The sequence below is a fragment of the Phocoena sinus genome, chromosome 2, assembly GCF_008692025.1.
Source record: "Phocoena sinus isolate mPhoSin1 chromosome 2, mPhoSin1.pri, whole genome shotgun sequence".
Lineage (NCBI taxonomy): Eukaryota > Metazoa > Chordata > Mammalia > Artiodactyla > Phocoenidae > Phocoena > Phocoena sinus.
The window spans coordinates 145,611,320-145,627,136 of record NC_045764.1 but is presented as its reverse complement, the minus strand read 5'-3'; the positions used below and the strand labels follow the sequence as shown (position 1 = coordinate 145,627,136).

General features: G+C 53.0%; 1 protein-coding gene across 1 annotated transcript in view; it reads right to left on the bottom strand.

Annotated features, from left to right (window-relative positions):
• Positions 1–3,142: 3,142 nt before the first annotated feature.
• The window catches only part of PLEKHD1 (pleckstrin homology and coiled-coil domain containing D1), a 28,559-nt gene continuing 15,884 nt past the window's right edge, over positions 3,143–15,817 (bottom strand). The window contains exons 7-13 of the mRNA XM_032624828.1: positions 11,882–11,976; positions 9,146–9,239; positions 7,230–7,408; positions 6,569–6,701; positions 6,050–6,194; positions 5,575–5,724; positions 3,143–5,276 (exon numbers count right to left, since the gene is read on the bottom strand). Coding sequence (XP_032480719.1) covers positions 5,107–5,276; positions 5,575–5,724; positions 6,050–6,194; positions 6,569–6,701; positions 7,230–7,408; positions 9,146–9,239; positions 11,882–11,976 — 966 coding nt within the window. The 3' untranslated portion in view covers positions 3,143–5,106. The remainder of the gene's footprint in view (positions 5,277–5,574; positions 5,725–6,049; positions 6,195–6,568; positions 6,702–7,229; positions 7,409–9,145; positions 9,240–11,881; positions 11,977–15,817) is intronic.

Genomic DNA, 15,817 nt, shown 5'->3' with positions numbered 1-15,817 from the left:
ATGCTACAACATGGATGAATCTTGAGGACATTATGCTAAGTGAAATAAGCCATCACAAAAAAGACAAATATTGTACGATTCAACTTACACGAGGTAACTAAAGTCCTCACATTCATAGAAACAGGAAGTAGAATGGTGGTTGCCAGAGGCTGCGGGGGAGGGGAAATGGAGAGTTGTTAATGGGTGTAGAGGACTTCCCTAGCGGCCCAGTGATTAAGACTCCAGGCTTCCACTGTGGGGACCACGGTTCGATCCCTGGTCAGGGAACTAAGATCCCACATACTCCATGACACAGGCAAAAAAAAAAGTGGTGTAGAGTTTCAGTTTTGCAAGATGAAAAGTTCTGGAGATTCATTGTACAACAATGTGAATATACTTAACACCATTGAACTATACACTTAAAATGGTAACTTTCATATATATACATGTTTTTAAATTTATTTATTTTTGGCTGCACGTGTCTTCGTTGCTGCGTGCGGGCTTCTCATCGCAGTGGCTTCTCTCGTTGCGGAACACGGGCTGTAGGCGCACAGGCTTCAGTAGTTGTGGCGCAGGGGCTTAGTTGCTCCATGGCGTGTGGGATCTTCCCAGACCAGGGATCGAACCCATGTTCCCTGCACTGGGAGGTGGATTCTTAACCACTGCGCCACCAAGGAAGTCCCCAAAATGGAAACTTTTATGTTATGTATACTTTACCACAATAATAAAAAAAAAAAGTAAGTGATAGGGATAATAAGCACATAGTAGGTGCTTGACTTCATGCAGTAGAATTATAATAAATATTTGTCGACAGAAGATGGGAAGAAGTGATGCTGACAGGTGATCTCAGACGCCAGGGTGAACATGAGAACGGACATCTTCCCTTTCCCAGGACAGCCTTCCAAGTGACCTTTTCCTTGGGGTGATAAATCAGTTACCCTTCCTGTTCTCATCTCAACCCTAAACTTTCCTCTTCTCATCCCTTCTGACAACAGCATGGCTCCAAGTTCAACCTAAGCTGGAACGTCATCCCTGAGAACTGTATCTTCCTGGTCAGTGCTGTCGGTGGCGGCCATGTCTTTGTTGATTCCATGGCTGCAAGTTCTCAGATCATAGAACTTCAAAACTGCAAGGGCTCTGAGCAGCCTCGTGAGATTTAAGAGATTTATGTCCTATCTAATAAAAATATATAAGTACAAAAAACATTTAAAACAGTGGCTTATCAAAAGCTCCAGAACAGGAAGCAGTGAAACAATGCTAACCAGCCCCACCCCCTGGGGAGCAGCAGGCAGAGTGTGGGACAAGTTCCTCCCCTCAGTGCCTTGTGATGGGGTCACTGCCCTGCAAGAGGAAAGGCTCTCCTGTGGTCAGTGTCACTCCAAGGCCCATTGGTCCTAGTTTTTGCCAGGATAACAGGGCAGGTTGAGTCTGTTCATAGCAGGACTCTTGGCCCAGAGGTAGGTGTCAGATCCTCCAGGGCAAGCAAGGCAGAGAACCTGAGCCCCAAACTCGCTGGCTGGCTCTGCAACTGTCCGCACAGCTCCTGGAGCCCCTGTGGCTGAGCACCGGCCTTTGAGCAGCCCTGACTCACAACAACTTCGCTGCCTGATTGTCAAGGGTCGCACAGAGGGAAAGCCAAAGGACACACGGAATGATGGACTGCATTGAAACATTGGTGGCAGTTGCAGGTAGAATTCATCACAAGGGGATGGAGTTTATTAAGACCCTCCCGCCCCCAGGATTTCTGGGCTTGGAGTGCTTCCTGAACTTCCCCTGAACAACTTTAACCCAGCGGGATGGAGAGGGAAGCTCATTTTTGGGCCAGAGGAGTTGGTAGCAACGAGTGGAAGCCCAAGTCTAGGGAAGAGAAGGGGAGATGGGATGTGCAAAGAGTCAGGAGGACCAAACCTGGGGCGCTACACCGCACCCGTCCACAGCCACGTGGATGTTTGAACAACCAGTTTCTCCCAGTTGCTTTGGATGTCTGGGACCACTCTGGACCTCTATTTCTAAGTGGCAAGAACAAAAGGATACCACTGTACCCTCTCCCAAAGCCTTGCAAAGGACACCCCTTCACCTCTGCTCCCAGGTGTGGGATGAGATAAGAGAAGTCAGCATCTTTCCCCCCCAAGAGTCAAAGCCATAGGGTTTCTGATCTTGGAGAGCCCTTGCTGCATCCTGGGGGTCTGAGTGGCTTCATCCTGGCTTAACGCAGAAGCAAAAGGGTCCCCAGGGACTGCTGGCCTTTATCCGAGGGCTCCTTTGTTTGATGGGTTTAATAACTACCTTCCAATTAGACCAAATCTGACCCACCCTGGGCTCGAGCAAGTTTCAGTTTCACCTTCATCATTCATTGTAGGCTCCAAATCTCACGTGGATGGTACCCAAGCACCCACAGGCTGCCCAGATCATGCTGGGCTGGGTGAGATAGGATGGATGGGGGCAAGAATCACATCCCTCCAGAGACAAATACAGGCAGTGGATCCTTCCCAGGGGCTGGGAGCTGGAGAGTAGATCAGAACACAAGTGTTTTACACTTTACAGATCTCTTGCCTCACCCATTAACATTTCACTGGAGAAAAGCACTAAAGCTAAGATGACCATGGAAATACCATCCAAACTGGGACCCTTGTGATAGCAAAAGGGGGAGTCATTAATAATTATGCTGGGAAACAACATATAAAGGGCTATGATATAGATCATCCATTCCCCAGTGAAGGAACAGATCAAATAGGAGGAGAACCCAGTCATCACCATTTCTCTCCCTCCCTTACACGATCAAAACAAAAGCATAAGCCTCTCCTCATCAGAGCAGGTAGAACTGTCAGTTTCCAATAGGGACACCAAAACTAGCAAGCCATCAAACTAGGTACCCTTTGCCTGCCTGAGGCTATTCCCACGGGCGCAGTCAGCTCTGTCCCTTTTGGTCCGTGCTCAGATCAGAAGAAAATCTGGCTGGTAGTCCTTGTTACAAGGGGACAGCCAGGATCTCAGGGCGGGAACACAGATTTTTCAGTTATTAAGAAGCCACTTCCTGGAGGTGCAGCAATGGGGAGTACTTCCTCGTAGGGAGGGAAACGTGTGTGCAAATGAGCACAGGCAGCCAATTCCACATTCAGCCTGCAGGGGGCAGCATCTCTCTAGCAATGACCACAGAGCAAGCGACGCGGCAGCAAACCCTTTTAATCGGCCAAGGAATAGGGTTTTGTTTCTGTAAAAAATCAGATCCATATATTTCCAGTAAGTAATTTTCACCCCTACATATTTTCACATAGGGATGTTACTCTTTTTCTATTTACAGGGCTAGGTACAGAGTAAGTTTTTAACAAATAAATACTTATGGATTGATCAGTTGGTTGACGACAACACAGACTTGCCTGAGGCGTGGAAAGTACAGGGTGAGATAGGAGGGAAGAAATTAGAGATTGGTGAATGTGCGTGAGAAAGCACTTTCCTCTCTGGTTAATAGCTTGCCCAGGCCGGGAAGTGCGTTTGAAAATTTCGGAAAGATCTCTCTCCAAGAACAAACCATTATTAATTTAATTCTTTAAAAACAGAAAATAAAATAGCAATCTTGGTTTCTAAAGCTTCCTCGTTTTAAAGTCCATCCTACATACATGTTAAATCAATGAGTTCAGGTTTATGCACGTTTCTACACGTTTAAAGCTTTTACATTGAGACTCATGCCTTTCAGATGCGTTGATTCTGAAGCATCTCCACCCCTATTCCCACCTAGGCTCGTAAGAGACTGGCTGAGGCCATCCAAGTCCACCCACCACTGGGAAGGGACTGATGAGGTTCATTTCACCAGGCAGTCCTGACCGCAGAGCAGGGCAGCCTGCCTGGCCTTGGCTGGCCCAGCCGTAGACACGCCCATGTTTTGAGTCAGTAACATTCCTTTTCCCACAGAACAGGCTGCAGGCCCCTGCCCTGCAGCCATCTGTCCACCTCTCAGACTGGGCTCCATTGTCCAAGCAGCCGACGATCAGCACCTTTAATACTACCCGTGCCCCTGAGCACCCTGACCCCAGGGAGACCCCTTTTCTGGAGAGACCAACAGACTCAGGCAGTTTCGGAGGGAAGGCCTGGAGGGAGAGGAGCCAGACAGACAGTCTGTCCATGGGAGAGGGACACACAGTCCTTAGCACCCTGTAGGGCAGTGTCTCCCACAAAAGCTGCGAACAGATGTTTCAGCTTCGCCTCTGATGACCCTGGGCCAACCAGTGGCCCCCCATCTTCCAGGGCTCGTGGTCACATTGTTTCACTGGGTAAAGTCTCTACAGGAGAGGAGGCAGCAAGGTGACCAAAGGAAAGGCAGCTGGGAGGGAGACCTCCGGGGTCCCGCAGCCCAGCAGGGCCATGGCAGCCAGAGGGAGCAGCCTCCCTGCCGGGCCAGGAGTGGATAGGCAGGAGCCCGCCGCCTTCTTCCACTCGCTGACTTGCTGCCTGTCCTCTGGGAGAGACCTCAGTTTCGCTGCTGGCCACAGCTCCCTCCCGCCCAGGGCCCTCGGGACATGCACGGGATGAATGTCAGGGCCACACCTTCCCCGGGGGGCATGGAGGCTGCAGGTGGGCGAGTCACCCTGAGTAGGGAAGGGAGCGGGTGGCCCCACAGCCAGGGCCCGGCCCCGGGAACGGTGTGTCTGGCGAGGGTGGTAGGCCACCGGCCCAGAAGCGGCTGTGCCAGCTCCCTTTCTTCCCTGACCCGCGGTGTGGTCAAAGAGGGGCCTTGACCGAGGGACGCCTGTGGATCTCAGAAGCAAAGAGGGTTGGGAAGCAAGGGTCAAGGTGGGGAGGGCGGCAGAGTCACAGAGAAGTACAGCGGGCATGGCAGAAGGTGGTGGGCCCTGCCCTGCCCATCCCCCTCCCCGGCCAGAAAAGTCTCCGTGCCGCCAGGCCCCATCCTTGCTTCACCATGACAACCAGGCGCCACCCAGCTTGGCCTGAGCTGACCCAAGGGTAGGGTCTGGGGTGAGGGTAAGGGAGGTGGCGCCCCTGTCCTTTGCGGGTGAGGCCGGTCCCCACGTGGAGCGGGGGCAGAGAGGAGCCGCGGAGAGTCAGGCCTCCCCCTCCCCCTCCCTCCTGCCCCCAGTGAGGAAGGACCTGGGCGGCGGGGAGGGGCGCCCATCACTTTCCCACCGGGGGAAGCGCAGAGGGGGCTCCAGGCTGGGTCGCCATGATGTGGTAGATGGATTCGCGGAAGCGCTGGTCCCGGCTGAGCCGCTTGGCCACCTCCTTCAGCTCCTCCATGTTGTTAGCTTCCAGCTGGGATGTCATGAAGGACTGGGACGGCTTCACTGGGGATACGGTGGCCCCACGGGCCGGCCGTGAACAGCCCTCCCTCCACTGGGGCACAGCCCTGTCCCCAACCCCAGCCCCCCTCCCTCACACCCCATCCTCCAGCCCCTCCCGGCCCATGGGCTCCCATGACCCTGGGAGAAGCCCAAGGCTGGGGGAGCCGGGCTCGGGCCACACTCGGGGCTGGGCCAGCCCCTCTCCCTCCCCGCCCTGCCCTCTTCCTGCCTAGTCACCGACAGCCCGGACCGTCCCACCCGCCAGGGCCCGGGCGGGGGGGGGGGGGGCAGCCACACCCACCGTCATTCCAGGAGGTGCTGGACCGGCGCCGGTGGAAGCGGCAGCTCTTGATGCGGCGAGTGGCCGCCTTGTGGATGTACACGGAGTTCTTCATGATGACCGGCATCTTGGCCTCCAGCTCCGCATTCCGGATGCACTCTTCAAAGAACCCTGCGGCCGCAGTTCCACTGCACCCTCCCCTCCTGCCCGCCCCTCCCCTCCCCAGGATCCTGGTTGGGTGGAGAGGGAAATACGCTGACCCCCATCCCTTTGGAGACCTAAGTCACCTGCCAAAGGGGGCAGAACTTCAGGCTTTCCCCCCACCCCGGATCCAAGAGCCAAAGGCAGCCACGCCCAGGAGATGCCCATCAACACCTATGGGTCACCTAGTGCACACCAGGCCCCGAGTGGCGCTCCGGCCCCAGGCCGGGCTCCGCAGGGCCTGGACGGCTGGGCAGAGCTCGAGGGCTGGGCCGGCGTTGGGGGCAGGGCTTACTCTTCAGGTGGCTCACGTCAGCCCGCATCCTCTCCTCCTTCTGCTTGTTCCGCACCCTGGAGTTGAGCCCTTGTTCCAGGCTCCGCAAGGCCCCCTCTGCCTCCCGCAGACGCCTCTCCAGGTCCACGCGGACCTTCACCTCAGCCTGAGGGGAGAGGCGAGGAGAGGGAAATGGGTCCTGGCGGGGCAGCTACCATCCCTTGGAGGCCTTCCCCGATCACCCGTGGCTCAGCGGGCTTTCTCGCCTCCAGACTGGGATGGAAGTTACCGCATCCTGCTTCTTGTCTTACGCCCTCCACCCGATGGCCGGGACTCAGCCCCTGCACGGGACAGGTGTCTCCAATGATGCCCCACCGCAGGTGAGGCTCAGGGCTTCCCCTCGTGGTGGCTGCACTGCCTGCACCTGGCTGGTCAGGGGCTCATTCAGGAAGTTGCCCGGTGAGGGGAGGGATGTGAGGGAAGTAAGCCTCCTGGTGAGGGGAGGGCCCCGAGCACCACGCGCTCCCAGTGGCCCAGCACCTTGAGCTCGCGCTCTGCCTGCAGCTTCTCCGCCGTCAGCTCCTGCAGGGAGTTCTGCAGCGCCTGGGACTGGCTGGAATAGAACTCCCGCTCCTCCTCCAGGGCCCGCGAGCGTTCCTCGTTCTCCTTCATCCTGCCCCGGGGAGAGGTGTTCGCTCAGGGCCCACTCACCAACGGGGCTTCCAGTGGGAGGGCGGCCCCTCGCAGGGACCTGGCTGGAGAAACCTGAGACCCTGCTTCGTGAGCCCCAGAACTGGCTGGGTCCTGTCTCCCAGGTGGTGATGGGGGTAACGTGGTCAGTGAGGGGAGTCCTGGGTCCACGTCTCGCTAGTTCTGTGAGCTCGGGGAGGTCCTCCAACCCCTCCAAGGCTCAGTTTCCTCATCTGTAAAATGGGGCTGAGAGGACCTGCCCAGCCCGTCACAAAGCTCTGTTAGACAGGCCTAGTGACTGTCTGTATGGGTCACACCATTGCAAGAGACAATTACCAAGTCTGCTTAGGATAGCGAAGGATTGCTTCCCATTTGCCTGGTGGGGAAACTGAGTCCTAGCCAAAAGGAAGTGAGTGACCCATTTGATCGAGGACAACTAGAACCCAAGAGCCCAGGTGTCCAGTTCACGGAGAGTTTCCTCTATGGACTTAGGGGTTTAGGGCTCCCTCACCGCTTCTCCGCCAGGAGCTTCTCCTCTAAGAGCTGCTGCATCTTCTCCTCTATCTGCCTCAGGTTGCTATGGAGACCCCCACTGGGGGGTTGCTGCTCGCTCTGATTGGCCAGTGTCTGCAGCTGGTTCTCATTCTCCTCCAGCATTTCCAGGGTTTTCTTCTTCTCTATGGAGAGTTCCTGGCATGGAGGGAGGCGAAGAAGAGAAAGAGCCTAAGTCAGGATCTCCGCCATGGCTGCCCTCACCTGGATTTCAATTCCGGGAAGTGAGGCTCTCCTCGCTCAGTCCTCTGAGGGACACCTGAAATGTCTTCATTCTTCCCTGAGGTAAAAGGCCAGCGAGGATCTCCTTCCTCCCACTGAGGCAAGGCTACTCCTCCATCGAGGAAGTCAGGGAGGAGCCCAGCTCGTGGCAGTGGACGCGGACGGGGCACCTACTACAATGGGGACCAAAGGCTCAAGGGCATCGTGAGCTTCTGGGGTCCTTGTTCCTCCAGGAACAAGTGAGGGAGTGTGCTGGGCTTGTGTGAAGAACACCCAACAGGAACCAGCCCAAGAGCAGACTTAGACATTCTCCCCACTTATCAGACTGGGATCTTGCACTACTAAGAAATTCTGGAGTTGAAACTACCCATGAGAACGACTTCCTGTGGTGAGACAGGGAAAGATAAACAAATAAAGGCACCACAAAGCCGCAGTCAGTCAAGGGGGAATAGAAACCTTGCAATCCGCAAGGCAGTTCATGAATCTGGTAACCATCACGGATCTCCCACGACATGCCAGGCTCACTCGAGGTGCTGGGCTTGGAGAGAACTTAAGATGCAATCTAGTGAAGCTCACCGTTTGGAAAACACAACCTCATGTGTCAAGTGCGTTAACAGATGTACAAAGTGCCGTGGGGACCCAGAGCTCGGAGCAAATCCCTCCTTCGAAGAGTCAGGGAACCTGGACTACAGTGATATTTGAGCTGAGCTTTAGAAGGATGAAAGTGTTCTCTAGGCAGAGAAGAGGTGAGAGCACGTTCTGGGGAGAAGGAGCAGTGTGGGCCAAGGTGTGGAGGATGGAGGTCACGGCTTCCTTGGGGCACTTGTGTTCAGTGGTTTGAACCAGATGTGGGGATGTCATTGTGCCGGGTGTGGAGGGGCAGCAGAGGGAGAGGGGACGGGAGGGTAGCAGAGGCTGGGGCCAGAATGTGCACCTGGACGCCCTGCTAAAGAGTTGGCACCGTGTCCTTGACACATGCCTCCTCCTACCCCCTCGCTGTTTCCGTATCAAGTGGAGGTGATCTGGCAGTGGATTTTCCCTCATGCTCAATTTCACCGGGAACAGCTAAGTGAATGAGCCACAAGAAGGAAGTGGAGGGTGGCCATGCAGCCCACCCTAATCGATCCTCCATCGAGTATAAAAATATAAGCACTGGGGCTTCCCTGGTGGCGCAGTGGTTGAGGGTCCACCTGCCGATGCAGGGGACACGGGTTCGTGCCCCGGTCCGGGAAGATCCCACGTGCCGCAGAGCGGCTGGGCCCGTGAGCCATGGCTACTGAGCCTGCGCGTCCGGAGCCTGTGCTCCGCAACGGGAGAGGCCACAGCAGTGAGAGGCCCGCGTACCGCAAAAAAAAAAAAAAAAAAAAAAATATATATATATATATAAAAGCACTGAAGAAGGTGGATTTCCTAAGGCCACGGTCATAGCCAGGGCAAACTTGAATTTGCCCTTCTGGGATCTGCTTTGAGCCTCAAGTGTCAGCTGGAGTTCCCAGTGGTCCACAGAGAAGAAACCCTTTAGATCAGCTCCCCTTCGTGCCCTGTTTCCCTTGCAGATAACTCTCTGGGGCAACACTGTTGGAAAAAACTGTATCACATGGCCCAACCAACGATGGCTCCCTCCAGGCAGCCAGCCCGCCAGTGACCCCTCACCTCCAGCATCTGCTGTAAGGACTCTGTGAGGCGCCTCAGCTCCTTTTTCTCTTGCTCCACACCCTTGAGGCATCTTGCAGTCAGTTCTAGCTCCCTGCAGGGACAGAGGGCTGGGTATGGCAGTGCCCACCCCTCCCAGGCCCCTTTGTGGCTTCCGCTTCACAGAAGCTTATACGGCTTCCCTATACAGCTCAGAGGGCTCTTTGGAAGGCCAGCCCCTCACATGGCTGGGTGCTGCCAGCAGCTGTAGGAGCCCAGGGCTGAACGGAGCAGATCCCGGCCAAGTGGGGCTGAAGTCACTTGCTCCAGGTGTACATGAATCTGTCAAAATAAATCCAGGGCCACCCCAAGGGCAAAGAGGAGTACTGGAGAAACAATGGCCTCACCCTGTCTTCCCTGGACAGCCCTTGCTACAGTCTGCTCACTCTGACATGGGACATGGCTGAGGCCCTTCTCTGGGGTGACAAACTCCTTGCTGCTGTCTTAACAAGCCTGGGTCCCCTTGGGCCTTTACACCTGGTTTCCCTTCCTCCTGCTTGTGATGCCTTTTCCTTCTCCCACCCATTTTCCAACTCCTACCACCCTTCAAGGCCCAGCACAATCTAACCTCTGTTGAAACCCACATATATCTTAATTCCTATAAAACAGGGGGTCTGTGCTGTGCCCTTGAGCACCTGTTTGTACATTATTGTAAACATTGTTGATGTTTCCTGGGTGTGAGTCTGGTTTTCCCAACCAGATCCTGAAGGGAGAGAGGGCTTATCTTCCATTCCAGGGTCTGGCACAATTCTGGAAGTGAGCAGGTGCTTGGCTATTAGTTGATGAGAGTCTCTGAGCTTCTCCCTCCCCAAAACACATGTCTAATGACTTTCTTTTATAAAGTTGTTTCAAGAACACTCTTTCTGGGCTATCACTGATAATCAGTAGTGATGATGGTGCCGGTGATGATAATGATGGTGATGGTGACAACAACCAGCACCATTAACAGTAACCGGAGCAGTTGTCTCCAAATTCATGGATAGGCTACACAGAATGACCTGCAGGGACTTCCCTCGTGGCGCAGTGGTTAAGAATGCTCCTGTCAATGCAGGGGACACGGGTTTGATCCCCGGTCCGGGAAGACCCCACATGCCGTGGAGCACCTAAGCCCGTGCTCCTCAACGAGAGAAGCCACCGCAATGAGAAGCCCGTGCACCGCAATGAAGAGTAGCCTCCGCTCGCCACAACTAGAGAAAGCCCGCGAGCAGCAATGAATAACCAACGCAGAAAAAAATAAAAAAGGAAAAGAAAAAGTAACGACCTGGAGAACTTTTTAAAGTACAGTAAGTCCCCTACATACGAACCCTCAAGTTGCAAACTTTCAAAGATGTGAACAGGCATTCGCATGTCCCATCACCTAAGTTAGTTTACGTGTCTGGCGTACATTGTCACGTGCGTGCATCCTCTACAAATGGTCGTGCTTTTGTGCCCTTTACTGTACAGTACTGTATAGAGTACAGAGTACAGTATCTTTATCTCAAGCCCAGGAAAGAGCTACTACCCACACATCACTGGATCGTTTTTTCAAGAGAGTAGATAGAATTGAATCCAGCAAGGAACCAGAACCTGTGCCATCAACGTCAGTTGTGAGTGAAACTGCAGCTTGTCCTCCATCTCCTGTTGCTGACGATCCTTCAGCTCTACCATCTCCCACCTCCTCTCCCTCCTCCAGTCAGTAACTCTTCCTGCCTGTTCACTCGATGCCAGCCCCGGGATGCCAGTTGTACTGTACTACAGTACTTTTCAAGGTACTGTGCTGTGAGATCGAAAAAGTTTTCTTTATCTTCTGTGTTTGTTTTTTATGTATTATTTGTGTGAAAAGTATTAGAAACCTATTACAGTACAGTACTATACAGCCGATTGGGTCAGTTGGGTACCTAGGCTAAATCTGTTGGACTTACAAATTGGACTTAGGAACAAGCTATTGGAAAGGAACTCGTTCATGTGTAGGGGACTTACTGGATAGATTTCTGGGTCCTAACTTCAGCAGATTCTAATCCTCTTAGATGATTATAATATGCAACTGGGTTTGCAAACCATACACAGACTAAAGATCCCAAGGGACAGACATCATTAGCCGGAATGTGAAGAGACTGTGCGGGAAAGACAGGGAATGTTGGGGATTTTGGCCAAGGGCACCTCCAGCCCAGCCTGACCTGTCTGCCCCGGGTAAGGGAGGTTTGCCCGAGGCAGGAGGGGGTCGTTGCTCATGGGGATTTCTGATTGCACCTGCCCATGCCTCATGCTCCAGGGTGCAGAAGTGGCCCATTGGTGTGGGGTCTGCAGCTTTTTCTGGGCACACTCCAAGGCCCGGAGCATTGGGAGGACAGATCTAAACCAAGTCATCAAGCAGTGAGGATCTCCTGGGGGGAGGCCTCTCCAGCCTAACGGGAAACATGGGTCCTATGTGTCCCAGCCTGGGTGCACCTTGCCCCCGCCCCCTTCCCCCAGGCACCACCACCACCTCTTTTTTTTTTTTTTTTTTTTTTTTTTTTTGCGGTACGCGGGCCTCTCACTGCTGTGGCCTCTCCCGTTGCGGAGCACAGGCTCCGGACGCGCAGGCTCAGCGGCCATGGCTCACGGGCCCAGCCGCTCCACGGCATGTGGGATCTTCCCGGACCGGGGCACGAACGCGCGTCCCCTGCATCAGCAGGCGGACTCTCAACCACTGCGCCACCAGGGAAGCCCCACCACCACCTCTTGATCTGCTCCTGTTCCATCTTCAGCTCCTGTACCACCTCCTCAAACTGCTGCTTCTCGGCCTCCAGCACCTGGTTCAAGCGCTCAAGCTCCTAAAGAGAATCAGAGAGGAAGAAAAGCGTCACAGGCAGCAAAGGGCTCCTGAGGCCAGAGAGCCCCGCTCTAGCCCAGGGGACCCTCTGCGGTTCAGCGCCGTCTGCACCAGACCTGGAATTAAGCCCGAGGAGCCCTGGTCCCATTCAGTGACACACAGTCTCAATGAAACCGAGATCTGTGATGAACTGGGCTCACTTAAAACACACTTAGAACATATATACATATGGATGTGTGTGTGTGTATAGAAATGAATCACTTTGCTGTACACCTGAAACTAACACAACATTGTAAATCAACCATACTACAATAAAAATTTCAAAAATAAATAAACAAAAAATAAAGCAAAACAAGAACACACTTAGCGTGCTGAGCTAGGGTTTAGAAAGGATCCCAACATTATCTCCTGCGACAGGATGTGATGATAATTCTAGATGTCTGCTCCACTGGGCAACTCCAGTCACTCACACCCTAAGGCGTGTTGGCTGGCCCCCAAGCCCTGGAGGGAAACGTGTGTGTGTGTGTGTGTGTGTGTGTGTGTGTGTGTGTGTGTGTGTGTGTAGATTTCCATTAAAGATCCCTGGAGTGGCATCTGTTAGAAGCCGCAAAGGAAAGCTATTCCCAATCCCAGAGTCAGAGAGTAAAGCCCTTTTCCTCAAGGCATCTGGGAAACAATGAGCACGGGTGGCTGCAGCCTCCCCTGGACTCACCCCCAAGGGAACAGTATAGCCAGAAAGCCCAGGACAAGCTGGCCCGGGGAACCAGACCAGTCCCTTCAGGATTGCCGGCGAGCTCATGTGTTTTCCCAGCAAGCAGGTGCCCCCCAGGGGTTCTGTTTTCCTGGGGTTCAGTGGCAGGTGGTATTGAGGGGTGTACTTCAAGCGAAGGGTGGTTAGAAGCATTTTGTGACAACTGTTTTGTTCTTCCACATTTTACGCTGTGGGAGGATATTATTTCTAGATCCACTTTCTCTCTCATCTTCTAGCTCCAAATTACGCCCTCATTCTTCACCCAGGGGCTTTGTTCTCAAGGAATGGAAACCCCACCAGGGAGTGGGGCTGCCTGTAGGGAGAAGTTGCCCTTGGCTTTGAGGAGAATCAGAGAAGGAATAAAACCCAAAGGAAAGGGAAGAGTCCGATTAGTGACCCTAGAGTCACTAAAACTAATGTTTTCAAAGAACGTTCAATGACATGGAAGACTGCTGAAGGTACAGTGTTAATGAAGGTAAAATGAAAGGTATCATGAAAAAGGCCGTAAAACTGAATATCTGATGTGATCCTATTATGTTTAAGATATATATAAGAATATTATATAGGAAAAAAGACCAAGGAAAAACACCAAAAAGTTGACAGTAGGGGCTTCCCTGGTGGTGCAGTGGTTAGGAATCCACCTGTCAATGCAGGGGACACGGGTTCGAGCCCTGGTCCAGGAAGATCCCACATGCTGTGGAGCAACTAAGCCCGTGCGCCACAACTACTGAGCCTGCGCTCTGGAGCCCGCGAGCCACAACTACTGAAGCCCGTGGGCCTAGAGCCCGTGCTCCGCAACAAGAGAAGCCACCACAGTGAGAAGCCCGCGCACCGCAATGAAGAGCAGCCCCCACTCAACGCAACTAGAGAAAGCCCATGCGCAGCAACGAAGACCCAACACAGCCAAAACTAAATAAATAAATTTTTTAAAAAAGTTAACAGTAATTACTGATCAGTTGTGGGGTTAAGGATAAAATATGTTTTCTTCTTCATGTTTTCCAAATTTTCTACAAAGAGCACGATTTCTACTATTAGGGGTTAAAGTTCTATATTAAAGAGGAAAAAGAAAGAAAATCTCCTTCCTGGTTGCTCCCTTCCTTTCCACCTTCCATTTCATCTGGGTGATTCTTAAATGAAGCTGATGTCCAGGTAGAGCCTAAGAATGCTGATGGGAGTGGAACACACAACCTATAAAGCCGAAGCAGCCAGAACTTTCTGTTCACGCGGCCCAAGGCGGCATGAGTGTCTGCGGCACCGCTGCCGTGACTGGGGTGAGCTAAGACCCCCTGCAGCTGAAGACTTTCTCCACCACATCATGCTTGTGCTTCTGACTTTTTTTTTTTGCTTTTTTTTTTTTTTTGCTTCTGACTCTTGCACCTGACTTAAGTTGCCAAAGTATGAGGTTGGAAAGAAGGCACTAGACGGCAAATTCCAGCTCCACGGAAGGAAGAGCTTCCAGATAGTGGAGCAATAATGCAAAGGATACCTCCGGAGGTAGTGAGCTGCCCATGCCAGAATCAGGATCAGTATCCATCAGGGAGGTCGGCAGAGAGCCTCACCTTGAAAGGGGCCATCCTTTCCAGCTCCAAGAGTCTGAGTTCTGACTGGGAGCACCCCGCATGGCAGGAACCCTGCCTGACTTGGCCCTGGGCATTTCTGATTTCCCATGTGCCGGCCCACATGCAAGGCTGAGCTCTCACAGTTCAACCAGAAAAGGGAAGGTAGGCAGGCTGCCCTCCTCCAGGGAATAAGAGTGATGATAAGGGAGCCAGGGACAACTGAGGGACCTGCACCCAAGGAACGGCATTGTCTTCTGACCCCAGGGCAGAAGAGCCCAGGATGGCTCCCTTTGAACTCTCAGCTCGTACCCCAAGAGTTCCCCGCCCTTTCTGCCAAGTGGAGGATGTCAGAGCTGCACCGTCACACAGCGCGTATCTGCACAGGCCTTACCGGTCCACAAAGCACTCCCTGGCTTCTATTTCACTGAGCCCCTCAGCAACCTGGGAGCCAGCCAGGCACAGCCATCACCCTTACTGGAGCATCACAGAGCCGAATTTGTCCTAGGTCACACAGTCAGTGATAGACTGGTACCAGACCCTGAGTCTCCTTTTAAACCAGACTGCCTCTTGGAGACCAGAGAATCTTCAGCTTCTCACTGGGCCATTGTACCAAATGCCTTTCTAAGTGGCCCAAGCAAGGTACTCCCAGACCATCTCTGTGACCTGGAGTGGAAATGGGAAAGGTGAAGGAGGCAGGTGGATCCATAATATAAATGAACAAGTTAAGGAAGGAAAACCCTTGACAGAATGACTCCGTGAGTTCTATTCCCAATCTAGAGCACACAGCTGACACTGGAATGAGAACCTGAGCGCATCCTCTCCCTCCTGCCAGCCCAGAGCAGCCTTCACCAAGGTGGACCCAAGCTGGACCCAAGTGAGTCTTGTTCACATTTTGTACCCAAAACCCAGGACGTTCACAGCTGGCAGGTCTCCTTCCTTCAGCGTGCTATGGCTTTAAGCAATGTCTGTGAGCAGTGGGTCTCTGCTGGCCTCATTTCCTGGCTAAAGACCTAGATAGAGTGTCTAAATTTTCCTCGGGCTGACTGCTGTCCCAGATTTAGTCTCTCTGATGGATAAGTCTGTCTCTCTCTGCCAGCGGCTGTGTCTGTCACTCCATCCCATCCCCTGGCTTCCTAAATTACCTGCTTTTAAGTTGCTGACAATCCACCAGAAGTCTCACTTTTCAAAATGTACAGAACTGTATAAAGAAAATGCCAAAATGCTAACGTGGGAAGAGCCCAGATGACAGCCCGGACCCAGAGGCCCACACACTGCTGGGGGGGAGGAGGCTCAATGCCACCATGATGCCAATCCTCAGATCCATGCAGTCCTAATACAAATCCTCAATAGATTTTCTTTCCTGTTTGTTTGGGTTTGGGTTTTTTGTTCGTTTGTTTGTTTTATAATTGACAAAATGATTCTGAAGTCCAGCTGGAAGAAAAATTGGGCAAGAATATCTGATACATTTTTAGAAGAAGAAAAATGAGGGTAGATTGTCCTACTGGATTAAAATCAAGATGTAATGTAAAATT